This window comes from Coregonus clupeaformis, unplaced genomic scaffold (assembly GCF_020615455.1).
Source record: "Coregonus clupeaformis isolate EN_2021a unplaced genomic scaffold, ASM2061545v1 scaf0028, whole genome shotgun sequence".
NCBI classification, from domain to species: domain Eukaryota; kingdom Metazoa; phylum Chordata; class Actinopteri; order Salmoniformes; family Salmonidae; genus Coregonus; species Coregonus clupeaformis.
The window spans coordinates 549,865-573,154 of NW_025533483.1; the positions used below are offsets into that span (position 1 = coordinate 549,865).

Here is a 23,290-nt window from a genome sequence, read left to right on the forward strand (position 1 = left end):
AGGAATGAGACGCGTTCTGTCTCCTAGAGATGAACGTACTTTGGTGCGAAAAGTGCAAATCAATCCCAGAACAACAGCAAAGGACCTTGTGAAGATGCTGGAGGAAACAGGTACAAAAGTATCTATATCCACAGTAAAACGAGTCCTATATCGACATAACCTGAAAGGCCGCTCAGCAAGGAAGAAGCCTCTGCTCCAAAACCGCCATAAAAAAGCCCGACTACGGTTTGCAACTGCACATTGCGACAAAGATCGTACTTTTTGGAGAAATGTCCTCTGGTCTGATGAAACAAAAATAGAACTGTTTGGCCATAATGACCATCGTTATGTTTGGAGGAAAAAGGGGGCGGTTTGCAAGCCGAAGAACACCATCCCAACCGTGAAGCACGGGGGTGGCAGCCTCATGTTGTGGGGGTGCTTTGCTGCAGGAGGGACTGGTGCACTTCACAAAATAGATGGCATCATGAGGAAGGAAAATGATGTGGATATATTGAAGCAACATCTCAAGACATCAGTCAGGAAGTTAAAGCTTGGTCGCAAATGGGTCTTCCAAATGGACAATGACCCCAAGCATACTTCCAAAGTTGTGGCAAAATGGCTTAAGGACAACAAAGTCAAGGTATTGGAGTGGCCATCAGAAAGACCTCAATCCTATAGAAAGTTTGTGGGCAGAACTGAAAAAGCGTGTGTGAGCAAGGAGGCCTACAAACCTGACTCAGTTACACCAGCTCTGTCAGGAGGAATGGGCCAAAATTCACCCAACTTATTGTGGGAAGCTTGTGGAAGGCTACCCGAAACGTTTGACCCAAGTTAAACAATTTAAAGGCAATGCTACCAAATACTAATTGAGTGTATGTAAACTTCTGACCCACTGGGAATGTGATGAAATAAATAAAAGCTGAAATAAATCATTCTCTCTACTATTATTCTGAAATTTCACATTCTTAAAATAAAGTGGTGATCCTATCTGACCTAAGACAGGGAATTTTTACTGGGATTAAATGTCAGGAATTGTGAAAAACTGAGTTTAAATGTATTAGGCTAAGGTGTATGTAAACTTCCGACTTCAACTGTACACAAAGAAAAATGGTGTTGCTGGTTGTTGTTACCTGGAAGTACATGAAGTTCATGAGCTTGGTGACCTCAGGCTCCAGCACCTCCACGGTCTTCTCATAGATCTCCACTCTGTTGGGCTGCTCATTACACTTCACCTGATAGAGGGAGGGAGAGATGAAAATTACAGGCCTCTCTCATCTTTTTAAGTGGGAGAACTTGCACAATTGGTGGCTGACTAAACATTTTTTTCCCCACTGTATGGGGGATAATGATTAATACATATGGGGGATCATGAGTAATACTTATGGGGGATCAGTTGCATGAAGATCCACAACAGTGAAAAAATGTATTGTAATGTTAAGAGTTATGTGGCGTATCAGATGAGCCATCCAGTGGTTACCTGTGGGATAGCGCGAGAGCAGCTCCTCCATGTGTACAGCATCACTGCATACTCCTGGCCCTCCTCCAGCATCTCATTCTAAAGGAACACATTTAAAGGCTCTCAAACAGTCATACTTTTTAACTCACAATACAGCTACTAGTCTCTCTCTCTCTGAGGTAGTGTATCAGTTGTATCTCTTTATACAGCTACTAGTCTCTCTCTCTCTCTCTCTCTCTCTCTCTGAGGTAGTGTATCAGTTTTATCTCTCAATACAGCTACTAGTCTCTCTCTCTCTCTCTCTCTCTCTCTCTCTGAGGTAGTGTATCAGTTTTATCTCTCAATACAGCTACTAGTCTCTGTCTCTGTCTCTGTCTCTCTCTCTCTCTCTCTCTCTCTGAGGTAGTGTATCAGTTGTATCTCTTAATACAGCTACTAGTCTCTCTCTCTCTCTCTCTCTCTCTCTCTCTGAGGTAGTGTATCAGTTTTATCTCTCAATACAGCTACTAGTCTCTCTCTCTCTCTCTCTCTCTCTCTCTCTCTCTCTCTCTCTCTCTCTCTCTCTCTCTCTCTCTCTCTCTCTCTCTCTCTCTCTCTCTCTCTCTCTCTCTCTCTCTCTCTCTCTCTCTCTCTCTCTCTCTCTCTCTCTCTCTCTCTCTCTCTCTCTCTCTCTCTCTCTCTCTCTCTCTCTCTGAGGTAGTGTATCAGTTGTATCTCTCAATACAGCTACTAGTCTCTCTCTCTCAGAGGTTGCTGAGGTAGTGCTGCAGTGCATTCAGAGCAGCTCTGGTCCCTGTGACTGCTTGTCTGGCTGGCTGGCTGGCTGGCTGACTGACTGGCTGACTGGCTGGCTGGTTGGTTGGCTGACTGACTGGCTGTTTGGCTGACTGGCTGGCTGGCTGGCTGGTTGGCTGGCTGACTGGCTGGCTGACTGGCTGGCTGACTGGCTGACTGGCTGCCTGGTTGGCTGGGTGGCTGACTGACTGGCTGACTGGCTGCCTGGTTGGCTGGCTGACTAGCTGCCTGGTTGGCTGCCTGGTTGGTTGGCTGCCTGGTTGGCTGGCTGGCTGGCTGACTAGCTGCCTGGCTGGCTGGCTGGTTGGCTGACTGGCTGGTTGGCTGGCTGGCTGGCTGGCTGGCTGGTTGGCTGACTGGCTGGTTGGCTGGCTGGCTGGCTGGCTGGCTGGTTGGCTGCCTGGTTGGCTGCATCCAAAGTGCTGTTTGATGGAGCCTTGGCAGGTGGGCAGGCGCTCTACAACCCCAATTACCCCTCAGTAATTGAGCACAAAGCACCACTATTCACCACTATGCCCCTTCTAAAGCAGACATGGCACAGTGCAGTGGAGAGACTTGGGATGTTTCCCAAACGGTACCATATTCCCTATATAGTGCACTACTTTTTACCAGAGCCCTAGGGGTCTATCTAGGGACTAGGCTGCCATTTGGGATGCAGACCTGGAGCTTGGACTGGATCCTCGTCCCTGAACCCTGAGGGGACCAGCCAAGTCTCCTCAACCCACTTCACTGTATTCAGCCTTATTTCACCCATATAAACCCTAATTCACCCTAGAAAGCGTCCCACCAGCCCTCTCTCTAACCCTACCCCTCTCTGTGGTCCCTGTTCTGCGGACTACGTTTCCCACGTCACACCAAGTACCAACAAACTACAGAATTTAGAGGAAGTTAATGAACTGAGTTTATTCATTCCAAAGGCATAGCGAATCAATTTTCTATGTATTCATGATGCTACACATGGCAACTGGAAACTGGTACTTACCATGCTAGAGTGGACGGTGGCCTGCTCGATGTATCTGGCGATCCCCGTCACAAACGCATTACGGTCCTCAAAGTTGGTGTTGAAGTTGGGCTGTGCAAAGAGATGGGATGTTAGATTGGAATCAAATGAATTCTACCAGCTAGCTCTGTGAACATTAATACTGGTCTGGGAACAGTTCTTACCTGGTACATGAGGGAGGAGGGCAGGGGCTCGATGCAGGGCTGCTGGTCTGGGAGAGGCAGCTCTTCCAGAAGGTCAACATTGGACAGAGCATCCTCCAGGGTCACCGTGGACGCCATGATGCTGCTGGTACAACACAGATATAGGAGGTAGAGACAAGATGCTGCTGGAACAACACGGATATAGGAGGTAGAGACAAGATGCTGCTGGAACAACACACAGATATAGGAGGTAGAGATATGATGCTGCTGGAACAACACACAGATATAGGAGGTAGAGATATGATGCTGCTGGAACAACACACAGATATAGGAGGTAGAGACAAGATGCTGCTGGAACAACACGGATATAGGAGGTAGAGACAAGATGCTGCTGGAACAACACGGATATAGGAGGTAGAGATATGATGCTGCTGGAACAACACAGATATAGGAGGTAGAGATATGATGCTGCTGGAACAACACAGATATAGGAGGTAGAGATATGATGCTGCTGGAACAACACAGATATAGGAGGTAGAGATATGATGCTGCTGGAACAACACAGATATAGGAGGTAGAGATATGATGCTGCTGGAACAACACAGATATAGGAGGTAGAGATATGATGCTGCTGGAACAACACAGATATAGGAGGTAGAGATATGATGCTGCTGGAACAACACAGATATAGGAGGTAGAGATATGATGCTGCTGGAACAACACAGATATAGGAGGTAGAGATATAATGCTGCTGGAACAACACAGATATAGGAGGTAGAGATATGATGCTGCTGGAACAACACAGATATAGGAGGTAGAGATATGATGCTGCTGGAACAACACAGATATAGGAGGTAGAGATATGATGCTGCTGGAACAACACAGATATAGGAGGTAGAGATATGATGCTGCTGGAACAACACAGATATAGGAGGTAGAGATATGATGCTGCTGGAACAACACAGATATAGGAGGTAGAGATATGATGCTGCTGGAACAACACAGATATAGGAGGTAGAGATATGATGCTGCTGGAACAACACAGATATAGGAGGTAGAGATATGATGCTGCTGGAACAACACAGATATAGGAGGTAGAGATATGATGCTGCTGGAACAACACACAGATATAGGAGGTAGAGATATGATGCTGCTGGAACAACACAGATATAGGAGGTAGAGACAAGATGCTGCTGGAACAACACAGATATAGGAGGTAGAGATATGATGCTGCTGGAACAACACAGATATAGGAGGTAGAGATATGATGCTGCTGGAACAACACAGATATAGGAGGTAGAGACAAGATGCTGCTGGAACAACACAGATATAGGAGGTAGAGACAAGATGCTGCTGGAACAACACAGATATAGGAGGTAGAGACAAGATGCTGCTGGAACAACACAGATATAGGAGGTAGAGACATGATGCTGCTGGAACAACACACAGATATAGGAGGTAGAGATATGATGCTGCTGGAACAACACACAGATATAGGAGGTAGAGATATGATGCTGCTGGAACAACACAGATATAGGAGGTAGAGATATGATGCTGCTGGAACAACACAGATATAGGAGGTAGAGATATGATGCTGCTGGAACAACACAGATATAGGAGGTAGAGATATGATGCTGCTGGAACAACACAGATATAGGAGGTAGAGATATGATGCTGCTGGAACAACACAGATATAGGAGGTAGAGATATGATGCTGCTGGAACAACACAGATATAGGAGGTAGAGATATGATGCTGCTGGAACAACACAGATATAGGAGGTAGAGATATGATGCTGCTGGAACAACACAGATATAGGAGGTAGAGATATGATGCTGCTGGAACAACACAGATATAGGAGGTAGAGATATGATGCTGCTGGAACAACACAGATATAGGAGGTAGAGATATGATGCTGCTGGAACAACACACAGATATAGGAGGTAGAGATATGATGCTGCTGGAACAACACAGATATAGGAGGTAGAGACAAGATGCTGCTGGAACAACACAGATATAGGAGGTAGAGATATGATGCTGCTGGAACAACACAGATATAGGAGGTAGAGATATGATGCTGCTGGAACAACACAGATATAGGAGGTAGAGATATGATGCTGCTGGAACAACACAGATATAGGAGGTAGAGATATGATGCTGCTGGAACAACACACAGATATAGGAGGTAGAGATATGATGCTGCTGGAACAACACACAGATATAGGAGGTAGAGATATGATGCTGCTGGAACAACACAGATATAGGAGGTAGAGATATGATGCTGCTGGAACAACACAGATATAGGAGGTAGAGATATGATGCTGCTGGAACAACACAGATATAGGAGGTAGAGATATGATGCTGCTGGAACAACACACAGATATAGGAGGTAGATATATGATGCTGCTGGAACAACACAGATATAGGAGGTAGAGACAAGATGCTGCTGGAACAACACAGATATAGGAGGTAGAGATATGATGCTGCTGGAACAACACAGATATAGGAGGTAGAGATATGATGCTGCTGGAACAACACACAGATATAGGAGGTAGAGATATGATGCTGCTGGAACAACACAGATATAGGAGGTAGAGATATGATGCTGCTGGAACAACACAGATATAGGAGGTAGAGATATGATGCTGCTGGAACAACACAGATATAGGAGGTAGAGATATGATGCTGCTGGAACAACACAGATATAGGAGGTAGAGATATGATGCTGCTGGAACAACACAGATATAGGAGGTAGAGATATGATGCTGCTGGAACAACACAGATATAGGAGGTAGAGATATGATGCTGCTGGAACAACACACAGATATAGGAGGTAGAGATATGATGCTGCTGGAACAACACACATATATAGGAGGTAGAGATATGATGCTGCTGGAACAACACACAGATATAGGAGGTAGAGATATGATGCTGCTGGAACAACACACAGATATAGGAGGTAGAGATATGATGCTGCTGGAACAACACACAGATATAGGAGGTAGAGATATGATGCTGCTGGAACAACACACAGATATAGGAGGTAGAGATATGATGCTGCTGGAACAACACACAGATATAGGAGGTAGAGATATGATGCTGCTGGAACAACACAGATATAGGAGGTAGAGATATGATGCTGCTGGAACAACACACAGATATAGGAGGTAGAGATATGATGCTGCTGGAACAACACAGATATAGGAGGTAGAGATATGATGCTGCTGGAACAACACACAGATATAGGAGGTAGAGATATGATGCTGCTGGAACAACACAGATATAGGAGGTAGAGATATGATGCTGCTGGAACAACACACAGATATAGGAGGTAGAGATATGATGCTGCTGGAACAACACAGATATAGGAGGTAGAGATATGATGCTGCTGGAACAACACACAGATATAGGAGGTAGAGATATGATGCTGCTGGAACAACACACAGATATAGGAGGTAGAGATATGATGCTGCTGGAACAACACACAGATATAGGAGGTAGAGATATGATGCTGCTGGAACAACACAGATATAGGAGGTAGAGATATGATGCTGCTGGAACAACACACAGATATAGGAGGTAGAGATATGATGCTGCTGGAACAACACACATATATAGGAGGTAGAGATATGATGCTGCTGGAACAACACACAGATATAGGAGGTAGAGATATGATGCTGCTGGAACAACACACAGATATAGGAGGTAGAGATATGATGCTGCTGGAACAACACACAGATATAGGAGGTAGAGATATGATGCTGCTGGAACAACACACAGATATAGGAGGTAGAGATATGATGCTGCTGGAACAACACACAGATATAGGAGGTAGAGATATGATGCTGCTGGAACAACACAGATATAGGAGGTAGAGATATGATGCTGCTGGAACAACACACAGATATAGGAGGTAGAGATATGATGCTGCTGGAACAACACAGATATAGGAGGTAGAGATATGATGCTGCTGGAACAACACAGATATAGGAGGTAGAGATATGATGCTGCTGGAACAACACAGATATAGGAGGTAGAGATATGATGCTGCTGGAACAACACAGATATAGGAGGTAGAGATATGATGCTGCTGGAACAACACAGATATAGGAGGTAGAGATATGATGCTGCTGGAACAACACAGATATAGGAGGTAGAGATATGATGCTGCTGGAACAACACACAGATATAGGAGGTAGAGATATGATGCTGCTGGAACAACACACAGATATAGGGAGGTAGAGATATGATGCTGCTGGAACAACACAGATATAGGAGGTAGAGATATGATGCTGCTGGAACAACACACAGATATAGGAGGTAGAGATATGATGCTGCTGGAACAACACAGATATAGGAGGTAGAGATATGATGCTGCTGGAACAACACACAGATATAGGAGGTAGAGATATGATGCTGCTGGAACAACACACAGATATAGGAGGTAGAGATATGATGCTGCTGGAACAACACACAGATATAGGAGGTAGAGATATGATGCTGCTGGAACAACACACAGATATAGGAGGTAGAGATATGATGCTGCTGGAACAACACACAGATATAGGAGGTAGAGATATGATGCTGCTGGAACAACACACAGATATAGGAGGTAGAGATATGATGCTGCTGGAACAACACAGATATAGGAGGTAGAGATATGATGCTGCTGGAACAACACAGATATAGGAGGTAGAGATATGATGCTGCTGGAACAACACAGATATAGGAGGTAGAGATATGATGCTGCTGGAACAACACACAGATATAGGAGGTAGAGATATGATGCTGCTGGAACAACACACAGATATAGGAGGTAGAGATATGATGCTGCTGGAACAACACAGATATAGGAGGTAGAGATATGATGCTGCTGGAACAACACAGATATAGGAGGTAGAGATATGATGCTGCTGGAACAACACAGATATAGGAGGTAGAGATATGATGCTGCTGGAACAACACACAGATATAGGAGGTAGAGATATGATGCTGCTGGAACAACACACAGATATAGGAGGTAGAGATATGATGCTGCTGGAACAACACACAGATATAGGAGGTAGAGATATGATGCTGCTGGAACAACACACAGATATAGGAGGTAGAGATATGATGCTGCTGGAACAACACACAGATATAGGAGGTAGAGATATGATGCTGCTGGAACAACACAGATATAGGAGGTAGAGATATGATGCTGCTGGAACAACACAGATATAGGAGGTAGAGATATGATGCTGCTGGAACAACACAGATATAGGAGGTAGAGATATGATGCTGCTGGAACAACACAGATATAGGAGGTAGAGATATGATGCTGCTGGAACAACACAGATATAGGAGGTAGAGATATGATGCTGCTGGAACAACACACAGATATAGGAGGTAGAGACATGATGCTGCTGGAACAACACAGATATAGGAGGTAGAGACATGATGCTGCTGGAACAACACACAGATATAGGAGGTAGAGATATGATGCTGCTGGAACAACACAGATATAGGAGGTAGAGATATGATGCTGCTGGAACAACACACAGATATAGGAGGTAGAGATATGATGCTGCTGGAACAACACACAGATATAGGAGGTAGAGATATGATGCTGCTGGAACAACACAGATATAGGAGGTAGAGATATGATGCTGCTGGAACAACACAGATATAGGAGGTAGAGATATGATGCTGCTGGAACAACACAGATATAGGAGGTAGAGATACAGTGCTTTCGGAAAGTATCCAGACCCCTTCCCTTTTTCCACATTTTGTTACCTTACAGCCTTATTCTAAAAAGGATTAAATTAATAAAAAATCCTCAATCTACACACAATACCCCAGAATGACAAAGCGAAAACAGGTTTAGAAATGTAGGTGCCTTTTGGCAAATTCCAAGCGGGCTGTCATGTGCCTTTTACTGAGGAGTGGCTTCCGTCTGGCCACTCTACCATAAAGGCCTGATTGGTGGAGTGCTGCAGAGATGGTTGTCCTTCTGGAAGGTTCTCCCATCTCCACAGAGGAACTCTGGAGCTCTGTCAGTGACCATCGGGTTCTGGGTCAACTCCCTGACCAAGGCCCTTCTCCGCCGATTGTTCAGTTTGGCCGAGCGGCCAGCTCGACCTCATGGCTTGGTTTTTGCTCTGACATGCACTGTCAACTGTGGGACCTTATATAGACAGGTGTGTGCCTTTCCAAATCATGTCCAATCAATTGAATTTACCACAGGTGGACTCCAATCAAGTTGTAGAAACATCTCAAGGATGATCAATGGGAACAGGATGCACCTGAGCTCAATATCGAGTCATATAGCAAGGGGTCTGAATACTTATGTAAATAAGGTGTTTCTGGAGTTGTTTTTTTTTATACATTTGCAAAAATTTATAAAAACCTGTTTTCGCTTTGTCATTATGGGGTATTGTGTGTAGATTGATGAAGAACATTTGTATTTACTAAACTATACATGGCGGATGAGACGACATACTGACAGACATTAATTTAGGCCAACCCTTTAATTGCAGGAAACTAATTTGATCAGTGATGTATTAATTGAATGCTTAAAATAAAATCTAACTGTTCCGCAACCAGCCATGGTAAAGCTGAAAATAGGAGTAGCCTGCTGGATATTAAAGTCACATCATAGCAACACACACCCGTAGTCTGCGCTCCAGCAGGTATACCTCACTGGTCATCCCCAAAGCCAACACCTAGATATTAAACAGCTAAAGTCACACAAACTACGTCATTTAGCAGACACTCTTATCCAGAGCGACCCACAACCCTGGCGTTGCAAGCGCCATGCTCTACCAACTGAGCTACAGGGGACCACGTGTCCTACTAATGAACTAGCCCAGCTTATTAGATCCAAGCTCTTTTTCAGTTAACTGGGTAAAAATATGCCTCCAGTGATATCAGTCTTCCCTCCCGAAAGAGTAGAAACGGAACTGATTTGACCAAGCTTGGACTCTGAGCTTTATTGTGTCACACCTCAAAGTCACAAAAGAAAGTGTGTCCATGGAGTCAGACCACAGACCACAGTGTGTTCGCCATTTTATTAAACAGTGATTAATAGTACTGTGTGGATAACTGAAATGACACCAGGAAAAAGAAAACAGAAGTAAATAAACCACTTGTCTTTTCCTACTGAACTAGTCAGCACCTACAAACCTGACTCCGTTACACCAGCTCTGTCAGGAGGAATGGGCCAAAATTCACCCAACTTATTGTGGGAAGCTTGTGGAAGGCTACCCGAAACGTTTGACCCAAGTTAAACAATTTGAAGGCAAATCTACCAAATACTAATTGAGTGTATGTAAACTTCTGACCCACTGGGAATGTGATGAAAGAAATAAAAGCTGAAATAAATCATTCTCTCTACTATTATTCTGACATTTCACATTCTTAAAATAAAAGTAGTGATCCTAACTGACCTAAAACAGGGAATTTTTACTAGGATTAAATGTCAGGAATTGGGAAAAACTGAGTTTAAATGTATTTGGCTGAAGTGTATGTAAACTTCCGACTTCAACTGTATGTATGGAAGGTTCCATTCAAATCAAAAGGGGTGCTGTCAAAAAGTGATTGAATTCAAATGGATTTACCCCCATAAGAGGCTTAAATGCCCTGGTACCAGGAATAGGCCTAAGAGGAGGAGAGAAGCTGACTGAAACAGACAGGCTCTGGGGACACATGGGAGGAGGTAGCCTGACTGAAACAGACAGGCTCTGGGGACACATGGGAGGAGGTGGCCCTGACTGAAACAGACAGGCTCTGGGGACACATGGGAGGAGGTAGCCTGACTGAAACAGACAGGCTCTGGGGACACATGGGAGGAGGTAGCCTGACTGAAACAGACAGGCTCTGGGGACACATGGGAGGAGGTAGCCTGACTGAAACAGACAGGCTCTGGGGACACATGGGAGGAGGTAGCCTGACTGAAACAGACAGGCTCTGGGGACACATGGGAGGAGGTAGCCTGACAAACAGACAGGCTCTGGGGACACATGGGAGGAGGTGGCCCTGACTGAAACAGACAGGCTCTGGGGACACATGGGAGGAGGTGGCCCTGACTGAAACAGACAGGCTCTGGGGACACATGGGAGGAGGTGGCCCTGACTGAAACAGACAGGCTCTGGGGACACATGGGAGGAGGTGGCCCTGACTGAAACAGACAGGCTCTGGGGACACATGGGAGGAGGTGGCCCTGACTGAAACAGACAGGCTCTGGGGACACATGGGAGGAGGTGGCCCTGACTGAAACAGACAGGCTCTGGGGACACATGGGAGGAGGTGGCCCTGACTGAAACAGACAGGCTCTGGGGACACATGGGAGGAGGTAGCCTGACTGAAACAGACAGGCTCTGGGGACACATGGGAGGAGGTGGCCCTGACTGAAACAGACAGGCTCTGGGGACACATGGGAGGAGGTGGCCCTGACTGAAACAGACAGGCTCTGGGGACACATGGGAGGAGGTAGCCTGACTGAAACAGACAGGCTCTGGGGACACATGGGAGGAGGTAGCCTGACTGAAACAGACAGGCTCTGGGGACACATGGGAGGAGGTGGCCCTGACTGAAACAGACAGGCTCTGGGGACACATGGGAGGAGGTGGCCCTGACTGAAACAGACAGGCTCTGGGGACACATGGGAGGAGGTAGCCTGACTGACACAGACAGGCTCTGGGGACACATGGGAGGAGGTAGCCTGACTGAAACAGACAGGCTCTGGGGACACATGGGAGGAGGTGGCCTGACTGAAACAGACAGGCTCTGGGGACACATGGGAGGAGGTAGCCTGACAAACAGACAGGCTCTGGGGACACATGGGAGGAGGTGGGCCCTGACTGAAACAGACAGGCTCTGGGGACACATGGGAGGAGGTGGCCCTGACTGAAACAGACAGGCTCTGGGGACACATGGGAGGAGGTGGCCCTGACTGAAACAGACAGGCTCTGGGGACACATGGGAGGAGGTGGCCCTGACTGACACAGACAGGCTCTGGGGACACATGGGAGGAGGTAGCCTGACTGAAACAGACAGGCTCTGGGGACACATGGGAGGAGGTAGCCTGACTGAAACAGACAGGCTCTGGGGACACATGGGAGGAGGTGGCCCTGACTGACACAGACAGGCTCTGGGGACACATGGGAGGAGGTAGCCTGACTGAAACAGACAGGCTCTGGGGACACATGGGAGGAGGTAGCCTGACTGACACAGACAGGCTCTGGGGACACATGGGAGGAGGTGGCCCTGACTGAAACAGACAGGCTCTGGGGACACATGGGAGGAGGTAGCCTGACTGAAACAGACAGGCTCTGGGGACACATGGGAGGAGGTGGCCCTGACTGAAACAGACAGGCTCTGGGGACACATGGGAGGAGGTGGCCCTGACTGAAACAGACAGGCTCTGGGGACACATGGGAGGAGGTAGCCTGACTGAAACAGACAGGCTCTGGGGACACATGGGAGGAGGTGGCCCTGACTGAAACAGACAGGCTCTGGGGACACATGGGAGGAGGTGGCCCTGACTGAAACAGACAGGCTCTGGGGACACATGGGAGGAGGTGGCCCTGACTGAAACAGACAGGCTCTGGGGACACATGGGAGGAGGTGGCCCTGACTGAAACAGACAGGCTCTGGGGACACATGGGAGGAGGTAGCCTGTGTTCCTGATCCCTCCCTGTAGCGTGTTTAGTCTTGGCTGTACTGTAGGGCTTTAAAACCCTTCTCACCAGGTGAACAACAGCTCAGTATATCAGCCCCTGGGGTAATGGGTGTTACTGTGACTGGCTGCGTTCCAAACGGCACCCTATTCCCTACATAGTGCACTACTTTAGACCAGAGGTCTCTGGACGCAGCCACAGAGTAAAGGCATCCTCAGAAAACTGAACGAGTGCGCTTGCATACTGCCTTAAAAGACCTCAGTTATATTGTTGTTTTTCAAGCTGTTTGTCCATTTTGAGACGTCGTAGCCACAATAGTCCGAATTAATCTAATTTTAACCTTGTTGCCGAGGAGATCTTAGTCATCAATTTGACATCTAACTGAGATGTTTGGTGCAGTATTTCAGTATTTCAGTATTTCAGTATTTCTCAATTAAACAATGTGCATGAAAACGAGTCTTCTCTCGTTGAATGACAAGAAAGACTATTGAATAATCCCTACTGTTGACCAATCACAGACGAAGGGGCGTAGACTTTCGGCTACTGACTTTGGCTTGTCTCGTAAAAAAATGTTGTGTGGCCGAACAACCCCCAAAAGAAAACTTGTCATCATAATACACAAAGTCTTCTGAACTGTTACGGCTGGGAAGCATGCAGACGGCTTAACAGACCTGGAGCTGGAGTAAAGCTGTCTTATTGTTAGATAGGACTTTCCCCATATAATAGAGAAAATATGTAAAATGACAAATGAATACAGTGACATGCAGTCCTGCACTAGTAGGCCGTGAATTGTCATAGTGTTCTTTGCAGACTGCTGGAGGTCAGATATATGTTCTGCGGGACCAGTATTCCAGCTCCGTTGGAAATAAACTCCTCTCACTCCCATAGTGAAGCCTGGTCCTGGGTTACACTGACATAATGCAGCTTGGTGTGGTAGACTCAGCAGCTTACTCAAATCAAGTGTTTTTGGAATTGTAGATTTGTCTTGACCAGAAGCAAAGAGAGCTATGTCACTTCTGTAGATGAACACCTCCAATAGAACAGCTGCAATACGTTAGCAGTGGAGGAAACCCCAATGTCAGAAACATACAAGGTGTGAAATCACAATAACCTCCTGCTGCCAAAATAACCGGTATGAAACCCTTGTAAACGAATGGACCGACTAGCAGAGTATGAGTAACGTATCCCCCCCCAACAAATCCAGATATACCAGGGTCCAGTTGTCACCCTCCCCCATCTACAGCTGCACTCTTTCACGTCTCCTAAAACAGCAACTCTTCCCCTGTCTCTCTACTGTGCTTAACCTGATCATACTAGGAAGGAAGGCGTTGGGCAAACACACAAACTGAGTTCCTCGCTGGAGGGTCACTAGACCTATCTGGACTCAACATGGAAGTGTTGAGCTTGAAGAGAAGTTTCTCTTGAAGTGCTTGTGGCGAGTCATTGCAGAATGGATTAAGCATTGTGGATGTATGCCAAGGAAGGACACAACCAACCAACCAACCAACCACTGAATGGTTACAATATGGTTTTACAGAAACCTGGGACATGCAGCACGAACCCAAAACATCTGATATGAGTCATTAGAAACCAATCTAGCCTAGTGCACATCCCTTTACAACACACATCAACACACATCAACACACATCAACACACATCAACACACATCAACACACATCAACACACATCAACACACATCAACACACATCAACACACATCAACACACATCAACACACATCAACACACATCAACACACATCAACAAAGCAATTTAGTTCATTCATCGTGTGATCCTCAACACGGGGGCCCATCCGGGGTGCGTGCTCAGTCCCCTCCTGTACTCCCTGTTCACCCACGACTGCGTGGCCAGGCACGACTCCAACACCATCATTAAGTTTGCCCACGACACAACAGTGGTAGGCCTGATCACCGACAACGATGAGACAGCCTATAGGGAGGAGGTTGGAGACCTGGCCGTGTGGTGCCAGGATAACAACCTCTCCCTCAACGTGATCAAGACAAAGGAGATGATTGTGGACTACAGGGAAAAAAAGAGGACCGAGCACGCCCCCATTCTCATCGACGGGGCTGTAGTGGAACAGGTTGAGAGCTTCAAGTTCCTTGGTGTCCACATCACCAACAAACTATCATGGTCCAAACACACCAAGATAGTCGTGAAGAGGGCACGACAAAGCCTATATCCCCTCAGGAGACTGAAAAGATTTGACATGGGTCCTCAGATCCTCAAAAAGTTCAACAGCTGCACCATCGAGTACATCCTGACTGGTTGCATCACCGCCTGGTATGGCAACTGCTCGGCCTCCGATCGCAAGGCACTACAGAGGGTAGTGCGTATGGCCCAGTACATCACTGGGGCCAAGCTTCCTGCCATCCAGGACCTCTATACCAGGCGGTGTCAGAGGAAGGCCCTAAATATTGCCAAAGACTCCAGCCATCCTAGTCATAGACTGTTCTCTCTGCTACAGCACGGCAAGCGGTACCGGAGCGCCAAGTCTAGGTCCAAAAGGCTTCTTAACAGCTTCTACCCCCAAGCTATAAGACTCCTGAACAGCTAATCATGGCTACCAGGACTACCAGGACCTTTTGCAGAGCAATGGGCATGACTTTAGTTCAGAAATACTAATGAAATGTCGACTTTGAAATCTCTATTCCTCAATATAACAGTCAATTATTTGCAGCACTGGTTTAACGCTCAGTCTTTTGTCATTGGTTTGTCAGTCAACAACCATGATTGGTTTGGAAATGATTCCTGCCGTCTGATTCGCCTGTATGAGATTTCCTCTCTTCGGGAAGTCAGACTAGTCGCACTGGAAATCCGGCCTAGAGCTTTAGAGAAGGAACATGTTTATGCGGTTTATCGAGTTGCTTTTTCATTCATTAAATCAGCACAATAAACGCAGAACTATTTATTTTGACATCTAAATTCGATAAAACGCTACTTTTCTTGTGCACAAAACCCATAACTAATAAAACAAGGCGAATCCACAAGACAACACCCAGAGAGAAACACTAACCAGAGAGAAACAGAAAGTTTTTGAGGCGCTGGCTGGTGGCTACACAGCGTCACCTTCCCCAGCTAGCTACTCACCTGAACTTCTTTTCCTGGGAATTTGGTTCGCTTAACTGAATTAGAAATTATTTTAAAACTACTATTCACAATCTGGACGCCCCTGGAAAGAAATAGTGGTAGAAAAGCGAAGATATCCCAGTTTGTAGTCAGTGAAATCCTCTTCCCTAGCCAACGCTACCGGGGCAGCAGGCAGGGAATTTTGCAGAGCAGGGAGTTTCTGTCCCACTGACTGGATCAGGGATATTCTTCTTCTTCTTTGGAGTCATGGCATTCGCATATTTGTTTGTTCTGCCGCCACCTACTGGTCGGGAGTATGTAGTTAATCACGTTACATTGTAATAATAATATAATATGCCATTTAGCAGACGCTTTTATCCAAAGCGACCTACAGTCATGCGTGCATACATTTTTTTTGTGTATGGGTGGTCCCGGGGATCGAACCCACTACCTTGGCGTTACAAGCGCCGTGCTCTACCAGCTGAGCTACAGAGGACCACATTGTGTGACATTGTGTGATACATAAATAAAAAGGAAGGGGAAAAGGAAAAATCTATTACACACCACCAACTACCATCTATACACCACTATTACACACCACCAACTACCATCTATACACCACTATTACACACCACCAACTACCATCTATACACCACTATTACACACCACCAACTACCATCTATACACCACTATTACACACCACCAACTACCATCTATACACCACTATTACATACCACCAACTACCATCTATATACCATTATTACACACCACCAACTACCATCTATACACCACTATTACACACCACCAACTACCATCTATACACCACTATTACATACCACCAACTACCATCTATACACCACTATTACACACCACCAACTAACATCTATACACCACTATTACACACCACCAACTACCATCTATACACCACTATTACATACCACCAACTACCATCTATACACCATTATTACATACCACCAACTACCATCTATACACCACTATTACATACCACCAACTACCATCTATACACCACTATTAAACACCACCAACTAACATCTATACACCACTATTACATACCACCAACTAACATCTATACACCACTATTACACACCACCAACTAACATCTATACACCACTATTACATACCATCTATACACCACTATTACACACCACCAACTAACATCTATATACCATTATTACATACCACCAACTACCATCTATACACCACTATTACACACCACCAACTAACATCTATACACCATTATTACACACCACCAACTACCATCTATACACCACTATTACACACCACCAACTAACATCTATACACCACTATTACATACCATCTATACACCACTATTACACACCACCAACTAACATCTATATACCATTATTACATACCACCAACTACCATCTATACACCACTATTACACACCACCAACTAACATCTATACACCATTATTACACACCACCAACTACCATCTATACACCACTATTACATACCACCAACTACCATCTATACACCACTATTACACACCACCAACTAACATCTATACACCACTATTACACACCACCAACTACCATCTATACACCACTATTACATACCACCAACTACCATCTATACACCATTATTACATACCACCAACTACCATCTATACACCACTATTACATACCACCAACTACCATCTATACACCACTATTAAACACCACCAACTAACATCTATACACCACTATTACATACCACCAACTAACATCTATACACCACTATTACACACCACCAACTAACATCTATACACCACTATTACATACCATCTATACACCACTATTACACACCACCAACTAACATCTATATACCATTATTACATACCACCAACTACCATCTATACACCACTATTACACACCACCAACTAACATCTATACACCATTATTACACACCACCAACTACCATCTATATACCACTATTACACACCACCAACTACCATCTATACACCACTATTACACACCACCAACTAACATCTATACACCACTATTACATACCACCAACTACCATCTATATACCACTATTACATACCACCAACTACCATCTATACACCACTATTACACACCACCAACTACCATCTATACACCACTATTACATACCACCAACTACCATCTATACACCACTATTACATACCACCAACTAACATCTATACACCACTATTACATACCACCAACTACCATCTATATACCATTATTACATACCACCAACTAACATCTATACACCACTATTACACACCACCAACTAACATCTATACACCATTATTACACACCACCAACTACCATCTATACACCACTATTACACACCACCAACTACCATCTATACACCACTATTACACACCACCAACTACCATCTATATACCATTATTACATACCACCAACTACCATCTATACACCACTATTACATACCACCAACTAACATCTATACACCATTATTACACACCACCAACTACCATCTATACACCACTATTACACACCACCAACTACCATCTATACACCACTATTACACACCACCAACTAGCATCTATACACCACTATTACACACCACCAACTAACATCTATACACCATTATTACACACCACCAACTACCATCTATATACAACTATTACACACCACCAACTACCATCTATACACCACTATTACACACCACCAACTAACATCTATACACCACTATTACATACCACCAACTACCATCTATACACCACTATTACATACCACCAACTAACATCTATACACCACTATTACACACCACCAACTAACATCTATACACCACTATTACACACCACCAACTAACATCTATATACCACTATTACACACCACCAACTACCATCTATATACCACTATTACATACCACCAACTACCATCTATATACCATTATTACATACCACCAACTAACATCTATACACCACTATTACACACCACCAACTACCATCTATATACCACTATTACACACCACCAACTACCATCTATACACCACTATTACATACCACCAACTACCATCTATACACCACTATTACACACCACCAACTACCATCTATATACCATTATTACACACCACCAACTACCATCTATACACCACTATTACATACCACCAACTACCATCTGTCTATCTCCTCATTTGAATTCCACGCTGTCACAGTCACTAGCCCATTTAAGCTTAATATCCTTGTCATCTACCGCCCTCCAGGTTCCCTTGGAGAGTTCATCAATGAGCTTGACGCCTTGATAAGTTCCTTTCCTGAGGATGGCTCACCCTTCACAGTCTTGGGGGATTTCAACCTCCCCACGTCTACATTTGACTCATTTCTCTCTGCCTCCTTCTTTCCACTCCTCTCCTCTTTTGACCTCACCCTCTCACCATCCCCCCCCACTCACAAGGCAGGCAATACGCTTGACTTCATCTTTACTAGATGTTGCTCTTCTACTAATCTCACTGCAACTCCCCTCCATGTCTCCGACCACTACTTTGTATCCTTTTCTCTCTCGCTCTCCTCCAACACTACTCACTCTGCCCCTACACAGATGGTAACGCGCCGCCGCAACCTTCGCTCTCTCTCTCCCACTACTCTCTCCTCTTCCATCCTATCATCTCTTCCCTCTGCTCAATCCTTCTCCCTCCAATCTCCTGATTCTGCCTCCTCAACCCTCCTCTCCTCCCTTTCTGCATCCTTTGACTCCCTGTGTCCCCTATCCTCCCGGCCGGCTCGGTCCTCCCCTCCAGCTCTGTGGCTTGATGACTCATTGCGAGCTCACAGAACAGAGCTCCGGGCAGCTGAGCGCAAATGGAAGAAAACTAAACTCCCTGCCGACCTGGCATCTTTTCACTCCCTCCTCTCTACATTTTCTTCATCTGTTTCTGCTGCTAAGGCCACTTTCTACCACTCTAAATTCCAAGCATCTGCCTCTAACCCTAGGAAGCTCTTTGCCACATTCTCCTCACTGCTGAATCCCCCCTCCCTCTCTGTGGATGACTTTGTCAACCACTTTGAAAAGAAGGTTGACGACATCCGATCCTCGTTTGTTAAGTCTAATGACACTGCTGGTCCTGCTCACACTGCCCTACCCTATGCTTTGACTTCTTTCTCCCCTCTCTCTCCAGATAAAATCTTGCGACTAGTGACTGCAGGCCGCCCAACAACCTGCCCGCTTGACCCCATCCCCTCCTCTCTTCTCCAGACCATCTCCGGTGACCTTCTCCCCTACCTCACCTCGCTGATCAACTCATCCTTGACCGCTGGCCATGTCCCTTCCGTCTTCAAGAGAGCGAGAGTTGCACCCCTTCTCAAAAAAACCAACACTCGATCCCACTGATGTCAACAACTACAGACCAGTATCCCTTCTTTCTTTTCTTTCCAAAACTATTGAGCGTGCCGTCTTTAGCCAACTCTCTTGCTATCTCTCTCAGAATGACCTTCTTGATCCAAACCAGTCAGGTTTCAGGACTGGTCATTCAACTGAGACTGCTCTTCTCTGTGTCACGGAGGCTCTCCGCACTGCTAAAGCTAACTCTCTCTCCTCTGCTCTTGTCCTTCTAGACCTGTCTGCTGCCTTTGATACAGTGAACCATCAGATCCTCCTCTCCACCCTCTCCGAGCTGGGCATCTCCGGCGCGGCTCACTCCTGGATTGCGTCCTACCTGACCGGTCGCTCCTACCAAGTGGCGTGGCGAGAAGCTGTCTCCGCACCACGTGCTCTCACCACTGGTGTCCCCAGGGCTCAGTTCCTAGGCCCTCTCCTTTTCTCCCTATACACCAAGTCACTTGGCTCTGTCATATCCTCACATGGCCTCTCCTATCATTGCTACGCTGACGATACACAACTAATCTTCTCCTTTCCCCCTTCTGATAACCAGGTGGCGAATCGCATCTCTGCATGTCTGGCCGACATATCAGTATGGATGACGGATCACCACCTCAAGCTGAACCCTGGCAAGACGGAGCTGCTCTTCCTCCCGGGGAAGGACTGCCCGTTCCATGATCTCGCCATCACGGTTGACAACTCCGTTGTGTCCTCCTCCCAGAGTGCGAAGAGCCTTGGCGTGACCCTGGACAACACCCTGTCGTTCTCCGCCAACATCAAGGCGGTGACCCGATCCTGCAGGTTCATGCTCTACAACATTCGGAGAGTACGACCCTGCCTTACACAGGAAGCGGCACAGGTCCTAATGCAGGCACTTGTCATCTCCCGTCTGGATTACTGCAACTCGCTGTTGGCTGGGCTCCCTGCCTGTGCCATTAAACCCCTACAACTCATCCAGAATGCCGCAGCCCGTCTGGTGTTCAACCTTCCCAAGTTCTCTCACGTCACTCCGCTCCTCCGCACACTCCACTGGCTTCCAGTTGAAGCTCGCATCAGTTACAAGACCATGGTGCTTGCCTATGGAGCTGTGAGGGGAACGGCACCTCCGTACCTTCAGGCTCTGATCAGTCCCTACACCCAAACGAGGGCATTGCGTTCATCCACCTCTGGCCTGCTGGCTCCCTTCCTCTGCGGAAGCATAGTTCCCGCTCAGCCCAGTCAAAGCTGTTCGCTGCTCTGGCACCCCAATGGTGGAACAAGCTCCCTCACGACGCCAGGACAGCGGAGTCACTCACCACCTTCCGGAGACATTTGAAACCCCACCTCTTTAAGGAACACCTGGGATAGGATAAAGTAATCCTTCTACCCCCCCAAAAAAAAAAGTATAATTGTAAAGTGGTTATCCCACTGGCTATAGGGTGAATGCACCAATTTGTAGTCGCTCTGGATAAGAGCGTCTGCTAAATGACGTAAATGTGCCCTTGAGCAAGGCACTTAACCCTAATTGCTCCTGTAAGTCGCTCTGGATAAGAGCGTCTGCTAAATGACTAAAATGTAAAATGTAAAAATCTAAACACCACTATTACATACCACCAACTAACATCTATACACCACTATTACACACCACCAACTACCATCTATACACCACTATTACATACCACCAACTACCATCTATACACCACTATTACACACCACCAACTACCATCTATATACCACTATTACATACCACCAACTACCATCTATATACCACTATTACACACCACCAACTACCATCTATATACCACTATTACATACCACCAACTACCATCTATACACCACTATTAAACACCACCAACTAACATCTATACACCACTATTACACACCACCAACTACCATCTATATACCACTATTACATACCACCAACTACCATCTATATACCACTATTACATACCACCAACTAACATATATATACCACCAACTAACATATATATACCACTTGTAATGGTTGGTGTGAGGTGTGACCCAGGTGTGGTGCAGGATAGACAGTGAAGGTGGTCTGCGATGTCGCAGGTGAGACTGGAGATGCCTCGGCTTCCGCCAGCTGCCGGGGCGTCCACCCAGCTCTGCACGGCGATCGTCAGCTGGCGGAGATTCTCGATGATTTTACATTTTTAGTCATTTAGCAGACGGTCTTATCCAGAGCGACTTATAGTTAGTGAGTGCATACATTTTCATACCGCCCCCCCGTGGGAATCGAACCAACAACCCTGGCGTTGCAAACACCATGCTCTACCAACTGAGCTACACGGGATGATCTGCTGCATGCTGCGGTCGTGTTGGTTCAGCATGGCTCCCTGCGTTGCCAATGCTCTCCGATACTGTGCTGCCTCTGCTGGGTCCATATTGGCTCAGTTTTCTGTAAGGGTTGGTGTGAGGTGTGGTGCAGGATAGACAGTAGGCTGTAGGGAAGGATGGTGAAACATTTTACATTTTAGTCATTTAGCAGACGCTCTTATCCAGAGCGACTTACAGTTAATGAGTGCATACATTATTTTTATTTTATTTTTCATACCCCCGGTGGGGATCAAACCCACAACCCTGGCGTTGCAAACGCCATGCTCTACCAGCTGAGGTACATCCCTGCCGGCCATTCCCTCCCCTACCCTGGACGACGCTGGGCCAATTGTGCGCCGGCCCATGGGTCTCCCGGTCGCGACCGGCTACGACAGAGCCTGGATTCGAACCAGGATCTCTAATGGCACAGCTAGCACTGCGATGCAGTGCCTTAGACCACTGCGCCACTCGGGAGGCTGAGTGAAACAAGGATCTTTACTGGTGGTCCCAAAACCAGGATACAAAATAACG

The 23,290-nt window shown here is 46.2% G+C and overlaps 1 protein-coding gene across 2 annotated transcripts in view; it reads right to left on the reverse strand.

Moving 5' to 3' along the window:
* Positions 1-16,335, reverse strand: part of cyfip1 (cytoplasmic FMR1 interacting protein 1) — a 165,602-nt gene extending 149,267 nt beyond the window's left edge. The window contains exons 1-5 of one of the 2 annotated variants that reach the window (XM_041889523.1): positions 16,140-16,335; positions 3,395-3,515; positions 3,213-3,302; positions 1,457-1,534; positions 1,110-1,211 (exon numbers count right to left, since the gene is read on the reverse strand). In XM_041889523.1, the coding sequence (XP_041745457.1) occupies positions 1,110-1,211; positions 1,457-1,534; positions 3,213-3,302; positions 3,395-3,511 (387 nt within the window). In that variant the 5' untranslated portion in view covers positions 3,512-3,515; positions 16,140-16,335. Of the gene's footprint in view, positions 1-1,109; positions 1,212-1,456; positions 1,535-3,212; positions 3,303-3,394; positions 3,519-16,139 lie in introns of both variants that reach the window. The other variant, XM_041889522.1, reaches the window with a different exon arrangement.
* Positions 16,336-23,290: the final 6,955 nt, after the last annotated feature.